Source organism: Glycine soja, chromosome 5 (assembly GCF_004193775.1).
Source record: "Glycine soja cultivar W05 chromosome 5, ASM419377v2, whole genome shotgun sequence".
NCBI classification, from domain to species: domain Eukaryota; kingdom Viridiplantae; phylum Streptophyta; class Magnoliopsida; order Fabales; family Fabaceae; genus Glycine; species Glycine soja.
In genome coordinates, this window is record NC_041006.1 from 30,834,879 (window position 1) to 30,844,483 (window position 9,605).

At 32.6% G+C, this 9,605-nt stretch overlaps 1 protein-coding gene across 1 annotated transcript; it reads right to left on the reverse strand.

Annotated features, from left to right (window-relative positions):
- Window positions 1-6,405: 6,405 nt before the first annotated feature.
- On the reverse strand, window positions 6,406-8,154 carry LOC114412506 (transcription factor RAX3-like). The gene is made up of 3 exons (XM_028376434.1): window positions 7,996-8,154; window positions 7,685-7,814; window positions 6,406-7,338 (listed from the first exon to the last, which is right to left on the reverse strand). Exons 1-3 carry the CDS (start codon window positions 8,129-8,131, stop codon window positions 6,597-6,599), a joined length of 1,008 nt encoding a protein of 335 aa, XP_028232235.1. The 5' UTR covers window positions 8,132-8,154; the 3' UTR covers window positions 6,406-6,596.
- Between the last annotated feature and the right edge of the window lie 1,451 nt (window positions 8,155-9,605).

Sequence of the window (9,605 nt, forward strand, 5' to 3'; positions counted from 1 at the left end):
ACTTGTAGTATTCTTTTGATTCATTCCTTCTCCCTTCTGCCAAAAGAATTCAAAGAACTAATTGTCTGAGAATTCTTTTGATTCCCTAAACAAAAAATTCAAAGAACTAATTGTATGAGAATTCTTTGCCCAAACACTGAATTCAAAGAACTAACCATCTGAGAATTCTGTGTAAGAAGCGGGTAGCTTCTTGGTTGTAATAGTGAACACAGGGGAGGGTACATCCTTTGTGCTTCACTTTAAGTAGAGGGTACATCTACTTGGTTGTTCAAAAGAACAAGGGAGGGTACATCCTTTGTGGCTCTTTTCTTGTAAAGGATTTTACAAGGTTATTGGAAATCTCAAGAACCGTGTGTTGCTTGGGGACTGGACGTAGGCACGGGTTGTGGCCGAACCAGTATAAATCTTGTGTTTCCTTTCTTCTTCCCTACACTTTTACTTTTCCGCTGTGCACTTTTTATTTCCGCTTTACTTTTGTCTAAGTTATTTTTTCTGTTCTTTACTTTCTCATAACTTAGTAGTAAATCCTAATTGAATCTAGTAATATTAAGAAGGATAAATTTTAATTAGTCAAGACACATTAATAATTAATTTAACTGCCCCCTTCTTAATTATTCCGAGGCCACTTGATCCAACAAACTTAAATATATATTTTTTTATCTCTAATAAATATTAGACTTTTTATTTATTCTTTAATAAATTTTTATTCTGTGTTGAGTCTCTAATAAAACAACAACTATTTAGTTCGTGATAAATTGACAAATTTTGTTTATACTCTGATAACTGCTAAATAATTATGTTGTGTATAATGAAAAATAAAGCAAAATTGTCTTTAAAAATAATTATTTAGCAGTTATCCATGCTTAATTGTTAGGAATTGATGTTTTTTGTTTATGGCTTCAGATATAAAAAATGGAGGAATTAAAAGCAAAAAGATGCAGAAAATAAGAAAAAAGATGAAGGTTTGACCATCAGGCCCAGCCCAAGACGCGTGTCGCAACCTACCCTTCGTCGGGAGGGCGACGCGGGGCTCACGGGTGCATCTTCCAAGAAAGAAAGGCGCGCGGAGTCGCCACCAACGTTTATTCGAGGAAAACGTCGGAAAAAACCGGAAATGTGTGGTCTACGAACTTTAATCGTGAAAGGTTCGGGAGTTGGTTTTACGCACGGGGAAGGTATTAGCACCCCACGCGTCCGTCACAAGGGACGACAACCTTTAATCAAGTATGCAAATATGACTTCGAAATGTTTTATTTTCCCCTTTTTTATGTCTTTTAGTGTTTTTATGCTTTTTATGTTTTTTGTATTTTTTTTATATTTTTGTGGTCGACAAGGGTGTTTCCCTCGCTCCTATGTATCCTCAATTACGATGAGAAAATCAGACCTACGTAGTTCTTTTAGAACTAAACGTTGGTTAAGTTGTTTTGATCTTTTTCCGCAAGATCGATTTTAACCGAACAAAAGTCATTTAAGGCGTTGGACCATTAAACGATCTTTTGATTTTTGGAAAGGAGAGAAACGTTAAGGCATTGGACCATTAACGATCTCTTGTTTTTGAAAGGAGAGAAACGTTAAGGCGTTGGACCATTAATGATCTCTTGGAGTGGTCGACAAAAGCGGGGCTTTTGCTCCTACGTATCCTCAATTGCGATGAGAAACTCATACCTACGTAGTTCTTGCAAAAACGGTAAAGTTACATGTTGATTTTATGCTTTTGAACGGTCCATGTTAACCGATAAAAGCAAAGAGGACCATTTAAGGCGTTGGACCTTAAAACGGTTTTTAGTGATTTTTGCGGACAAAGCTTGATTTGTGAGTTGATTTTAGCTTTAGTTTCACTTTGGTTATTAGTCAATTCATTCAAGGAAACTTTTAAAGAAAAACGTCAGATTGATTTTTTTGATTATTTTATTCAAAGATATTTTGATTATTTTATTATTATTTTTTCAAGATATTTTGATTATTTTATTATTATTTTTCCTTTTTTTGGTTTAACCGTGGTTACAGTGTGAATGGTCGGTTAGATTTTGCTTTAACAGTGATTAAACGAGATTACAACGTAAACAATCGGTTGAAATTCATTTTATCATTTATTAGGTGAGAAAACGGCTTAAATAAACGGTTAAAAGCTCGTTAAAGACGGAAGAAAAGAAAACCGAAAGTGAATGAAATAAAGATGAAAGCCAACAAAACAAGAAATGAATTGAAAGTCTCGGATTCGAAAACTTACTCGTTGAAGAACGAAGAACGAACGAAGAACGGATGAAGAACGACAGAAAACTTTCACGAATTTACTCACGGAAGCGTTACGAAAACATCTCGGCTTGGATTTTCTTCACGGAAACAATTTTTCACCCAAAACAGCTGAAGTGTATAGCCAAGGGGGTTAGGGACCATTTGGAACAGTCTCCCTTCGCCTATTTATAGGAAAAGGTGGGAGGAGGATGCCGCCAAGCTCGCCCCAGCGAGCTGGGTTGCTTTCTCCTTAAATAACCCAGCTTCCAAAATATTTTGGAGGCCCAAATTTGAAATTTTGAAAATTGCTATTTGCACCACCATCTTGATAAGTTCACCCCCTTCTTTCGTAATTTACTGAAACATTACGTTAGCCTTACAGAAGCATATAGGACTTGATTTCCCTCTTTTTCCTCTTCCATTTCACCAATATTAAGTGAAATATGTTTACCCAAGGTTTTTTGGAAATTTTACGGAAGCATTACGGAAGCCCCAGAAACCATTTTTCAACAAAACGTGGAGGATCTTGATAAGTTCACCCCCCTTTGCGAAATACACTTCCGTCTATTTACACACCCCCACTTTGCTAAATACACTCCCATTTTCGTGTTTTTGCCCGGTTTCTTCCCGAAACATCTCGAAACTTTATGGATTACGCAACGATACTCTTTTTGACTTTCGAAATGTTGCGGGACTTTACGGATTACACAACAATGCTCTTTTTGACTTCTGGAATGTTGCGGATCTTTACGGATTGTGCAACAATGCTTGTTTTGATTTCCAAAATGTTGCGAGACTTTACGGATTACACAACAATGGGTGTTAAACATTTTGAGGCGATCAAGCGAAGGTCACATGCCAACAAACAATGGTCCTCGGACAAAATTAGGGTATGACAACGCGCTCCGCGCGTAGCACCCTAAGTGCGAAAATTGGTACCTGCGCTAAGCGAGCAAAACGCGCTAAGCGCGAGTACGCAGGCCAAAGTCCACTCCAACAACTATAAAAAAGCAGTCAAGCCAAAGGGAAAACACCACCCGCGAAGACTCAGAGCTCTCTAATGAATACATTCTAAACCTGAGTGTCTCAAATAAGGGAAATTCTTCTTTCTATATCCCCTTCTTCCATCACTTCTCTTCCACCAGTTCTTATACCCTCATTTCAGTATAAGGTATTCATGGCCATAAGAGGCTAAATTCCTAGTTAGGGCCTGACAGGCCTAAAAAAAGCCAAAGAGATGTATGATGTACTCCATATTTATCAATGCAACAGTTGTTCTCTATCTTATTGTCTTTTCCATTTATATTTCATGCATTATTCATCTTTACATTATGTTAGGGGTTAGGTGCCCAATAGAGGGTAACTCTTATTGAAAATATAAAGAAGATATGCATGAATCAGTTTTAGGGGTTAGGCACTCAACAGAGGATAACTTCTAATGGAACTAAAAGAAAAAGATGTCATAATAAAATCATTGCTAGATATAGAATGATTGCATTATCCCCATGCATCAAAGCACTCATCTAGAATTAGTTATCTTATCTGCTGAATCTTTGCAAAGGCATTTGGGAGATAGATATGTAAAATAGACTTGTCATCGTGAGACATCAGAGACAAGTAATTGAATAAATGTGGGTAGGATAAATTCACTTAATTGATAAAGAAAAATCCAAAAATCATACATCCTAAACAAACAAGGCACGTTAGGTCTCAACATTATCACATTTTGAATTTGTCTTTTTTTTTTATCTTGTCTTAGTCTTTTACTTTTCTTATTTTATCTTTTTTTCTTCTATTTTTATCTTTATCTTTATCATCTTTCAATTTAAATATTTTATCTTTTCTATCTTCTATTTTTATCTTTAAATCTTTATCTTATCTATTATCTTTCTTTATCTATTATTTTAAATTAATTTTTTATCTATTGTTTATAATTTAGGTTTGTATTAATCTAAGTACAAACAAAGTCACTGTGGATTCGATACTCAGACTTTCTAATGAATTATTTTCATTCATTATTAGTCAGACTAAATAAAATTTGTTAATTTATCAGGAAACAAACACAAAATTAGTTAATTTATTAGGAACTGAAACAAATATCAAGGACAAAAATAAAATTATTATTTTATTAGAAATTTATCGCAAAATAAAAATTTATTAAAAAATAAATTTAAAAATAAAATATTTATTAAGAATAAAAAATATATTTAAATTTTTAAAATATTATCAGAACGCACACGCCCTGATGGTGGCCAAGCTATGGGCAAATTTTCAGAAGACCGAGCTTTTACTCAAAGAGGGTAACCCTGATGCTGAGGTTAGATAAGTGAAGGAACTTTATTTAGTCGTGACTTTATCTCCGAAGGGTAGTAAGATTAGAGGACACAATCGGTTTGACAGTGGTTTGAAATTTAGATTTGCCGGTGGTCCAGAAGTTTGCATTAAATGGTGACAAATAAACTATCAGTATCAAATTATCACTTAAAAAAATTCATAAGTGAGAAATATGGAAAATAAGGTCTGCTCCAAAGCTTTGCCTCCCAAAGAGGGAAGTGAACATTAAATATTGTAAAATTGAATGAAATGTAAGTTTTAACAACTCTCATGTGCTGTGATCGTTCATTCATTAAGTGGGCTGCTTTGACCTATAAGCACAATTAGCCGCCGTTTAACGCCCCTTCTCCTCAAATCCAATTAGCAATGAGCACTTGTCTGTATTATAATTCATTTTAAGAATTTTTTTAAGGGAATATTATGAGTTCTTATATTGTATAAGTTTGGCGTATTATGTTTTTTTAGGGAATAATGTTTTTGTTATTAAGTTGTACTCATTATTATATAATACTGTTACATTAAATAAATAGAAAAAATCCTTAAAATTAGAGTTTTTAATTAATGTAATGAATTAATAAAAAAATGTACATTTAATTTAATTTAAATAATCAATAAACACCTTAATTCAATAATAGATGTGTCATATGTGCATTAACATATGTTTGTTTTAGTGGATTCATCATTTTTTAATTTAAATATGCTTTTAATTAGTTTTCGTAATGTATCAAAGTACTTTTTGAGAACAAAACACAAAATTAGGTATATTTCAATAAACTAAAAATATATCATTGTGACAATTTAAACTAATTTTTAAGTTAAATATGATCTTGGTTCCAATAATATATCTTTTTTTTCTTATAAAATTATTTTTTTAAACATTCCTTGTAATGAAATTTTGTTTTAGTACTTGTAATATATATAGGTAAAATATAAAAAAGAGAAATTATACAAAGTTCATTTTACAAGAAGTTTATAAATGACAAAAATAAAAAGGAATATATTATAAGGAAAACTATAATATATTAATACTAATTTTTAAAAGATATATCATATTAAGTACTCCTTCCATCTAGAATATAAGTAAAATAAAAAAATTTAGAATGTTGATGTCAAATATAAATTTTTTATTTTATTTAGTGAGACTGTTTTTAAAATATATTTTATTTAATTGAAGTTTTATTTTTAATGTTTCTTTAAATGATGTTAATGTTAAGTAATTTTTTTAATTAGCACAAGTTAATTTTTTTCTTATATTCAATACGAGAGGATTAACCCATTCTTAGTTTCGTAATTAATAAAAGAACATTTTAATATAACTCGTGGATAGGTGCGTTGTTAACTTGTTATTATCACCTAGATTCTATGTGAGGATCCCAATTGATGGACAGTGAGACTTAAATGCTCTATTGTTTCTGGTTGGACTCACATGACATATGTACGCCTGCTAAAATCAGACATGAAGAAAACTATAAAAGAAAGCAGCCAGATTTTGATACCTTGGTTGCTAAAGCCGAGCAAGTCATGACCAAAATGTCAAAACACCTTTCCAACTTTCTACAGTGATCATTTGCTACGGTTTTCAGACCAACTTAATTTGCGGTAGACACAATTCCTTCACTATTTACGGAAGAAACTGATCACAAACTTTTCGCCTTACATTTAGACAAATCATATTCCATTTTGAATTTTCTAACTCTTCTTCAGTGGATAACGATAATTTTTTATAATTAAAAATTGAAAATAAGTATCAAAAGTTTATAATAATTCACGAACAACACTCTCATATATAATATTCAATTAACTGAATTAGACAGACTATAAACTTAACAGAAATTCAGAGTACAAGTGTAGTATAATTTATGATTAAGCAACTATATGAAGTTACAAGCAATTCGGACAAAACAAAAAACAACAAAAATAGGAGAAAAATTCTAAGCTATAAGGTGAACTCCTTAGGGTTTTGTTTGATACTGTTTTTGTTAGCTATAGCGGTAAAATTTATAGCAAAACCGGCATTTAAGGAGCTGTTATTGCCTTTGCATTGCAAAGCAACTAGATTCCTCAAAAGTGACATCTTGAGGCATTATTATTCTTTGTTGACAAGCTTCGTGGTCAGAAACCAACAAAGGCGAGTAAACCAAAGAGTTTATGTCTCCCCAACTAGTGCTTTCTGTCGAAGTAGTGTTTGTGCTACCATTTGTTGCCATGTCCATGGTTTCCAATCCATAAAAAACTCGCATTGTTCCATCTATTTGTTGCTGGTTCACACAGGGAAAATCACTGGAAAGTTTCACAAACCCTTGAAATACGTTTGATGTGTGACACGTGTCCGTGCTTATCATGTTCATTAATGTGGAGGGGTGTAAATCATGTAACTGGTTTTGTGTTAAGGAAATGTCACGTGATGAGTGTTGTGAATTCATGGTGGTGGCAGTGACTATGTTGTTGGGGAAGTGTTTGCTGAATGATGATGTTTGATTATTGTTGTTGAGATTGGAGTATTGGATGGAAGCATTATTTGCCACTGGAATGGGCCAAGAATATTGTTGTTCAGGCCAATAAGGAGTTCGGGTAGTAACTCCAACAGGTAACATCAAATCTTCACTCTCTCTCTTGATCTGTTGCTTTTGGTTAAAAACTTTGCGAGCTTGAGCTTGTTGCTCCAGCTTTCTTTGCTTCCCCAGTAGCTTTTTCTTTAGCTTAGTGTTCCAATAGTTCTTTATGTCATTATCCGTGCGCCCTGGTAATTGCGCTGCTATAATAGACCACCTGCATATATTAAAAAGCATCACTCATATTATTTTTATCATCCATGTTCAACTTGTGTACAAGGATCTCTAAGGTTTGAACTTGTGATCTCATGCATATTACTTTAATCTTCCACCACTAGGCCGACCCTAGTGAGTTATCAGTCATGTTCAACTAATAGCTTAATCATGGAATTGTTACTTTATGATATGGTATTAATTAAATTAAGTATATGCTATTAATTAAGTGATCTATAGTTTGATCCTTAATTCCTGTAATAGAATGTTGAATTTTAGCATAATAAGAGGGGGAGAGGATTTAGTAATATTATTGGTATTTGGTGATGAATAATGAATTTTATATATACCTGCTTCCAATGGTAACATAGAGGCTGCAAATTATGTTGTCTTCTTCTTCTGAGAAATTTCCGTGTTTGATGTTTGGACGAAGATAATTCAGCCACCTGAGACGACAGCTTTTCCCACACCTCTTGAGGCCTACACCATGCAACAAAAGACAAATCAACACTCCAACATATAAAGAATTTTGGGTTCTAAAATAAGATAGGAAAATTAGGAACCAAATAGATTAATTACTAATTAAAATTACAAAAAAAAAATTGTAGATATATTTTATATTGATGTGCATGATGGTTGATGAATTAATATAGATATATACCTAATTTTTGAGGCAACGCTATCCAGTTGCCACCAGTGCCATGCTCTTCAATATAAGATTTGAGTCTGGTGTCTTCTTCAGGTGACCATGGACCTCTCTTGACATTAGCTTTGTCACAGCAAGGAGCTCTTCCCATGTTTGCTATGCTTCTCTCTCTCTCTCTCTGTGTTAATTGATCTGAGTTTCAAGTAAAGCCAATGTTTATTGTAACTTGATGAGAATGACGATAATAATTACGATTATATAAAGGAGGAGGGGAGAGAGAAAGAGAGAGTAATTGCCTCGAGCAAGAACGACAGAAAAGAAAACTTAGGACTTTTGGTAAAGGAATTCAATTTCTTTTCCTCATTTTATGTATGTAGACTTTTTAATAACATGACCTAGTTTAATTGGAATAAATATAAATTGAAAATCTCAACAATGATAATTTTTAATGAATATAAAAAGGGTACTAGGGGTGAACCCTTGTCGACAAGTGTCAGCTAAAATGGCTGATAATATTTTATTTAAAGGCATCGTTGAAGTGAAGAAAAAGAGAGCCCAAAGACTTGAGTCCTTGTGGAAGAATTAGAAACGAAGACTGGTATTTTTACCATTGTCTTTCTTAATTTGTATAGAATCTATTTTATTTAGAAAATTCGTTTTTGTACAATTTTCTTATAAAAATAATTATACAAAAAAAAGAGAGAATATATAAGATAAACTGATTGATAAAAAAATATTGTAAAGGAATTCATTATATAAATAATAGGACTCGTTTATTTATACTCTCCATTCACCTATATGTTTCTTAGGTCTCTCTTATATTATTATTTTAGAAAATAGCTAGCGGGGGTATCACATTATTAATTGTCGTGAATGAATGGATGATGATGATGATCGTAAACATCATGTACTGTACGTGTAATTGTTGCCTATGGGACCAAGGGTACGTAGAACGTTAAAGTGTTCAAAACTCTCTCTCTCTCTCTCTCTCTCTCTCTCTCTCTCTCTCTCTCTCTCTCTCTCTCTCTCTCTCTCTCTCTCTCTCTCTCTCTCTCTCTCTCTCTCTCTCTCTCTCTCTATAAATATATCGAGCTATATCAATAAAAAAAAAAACGAGCTAATAAATTAAAGTGATTATCAAATCATCTTTTTGCTTCAATATATAAGTTTGGATTCCAAGTGTTGACAAAGGAGAAACGACGAAAGAGTAATTATTATTTATTATAGAGAATGAACCAGCTATGAAATTTAGATTGATAACTACAGATGCAGCAAGCAAATCATTAAATATTATATAATTATAATTATATTATATATCAGCGCATATTTTCCCTATGGTTGGTGACCTAATGCCCACTAGCTAGTAATTCACTACTAAAAACTATACATTTAGCATCGCTAGGATAATATCGGTTTTCAATAAAATCAATGTTAACACAAACGCGGTGATATACTTGTAATTAAGATTAGTTTATTAACATCGATTTTTTTTAAAAATCGATGTTAACATATAATTGTTAATATCGATTTTAAAAAAACCGATGTTAACACAAATGTGGACTAGTTTATTAATATCGATTTTTGAAAAAATCGATGTTAACATATAATTGTTAACATCGTTTTTT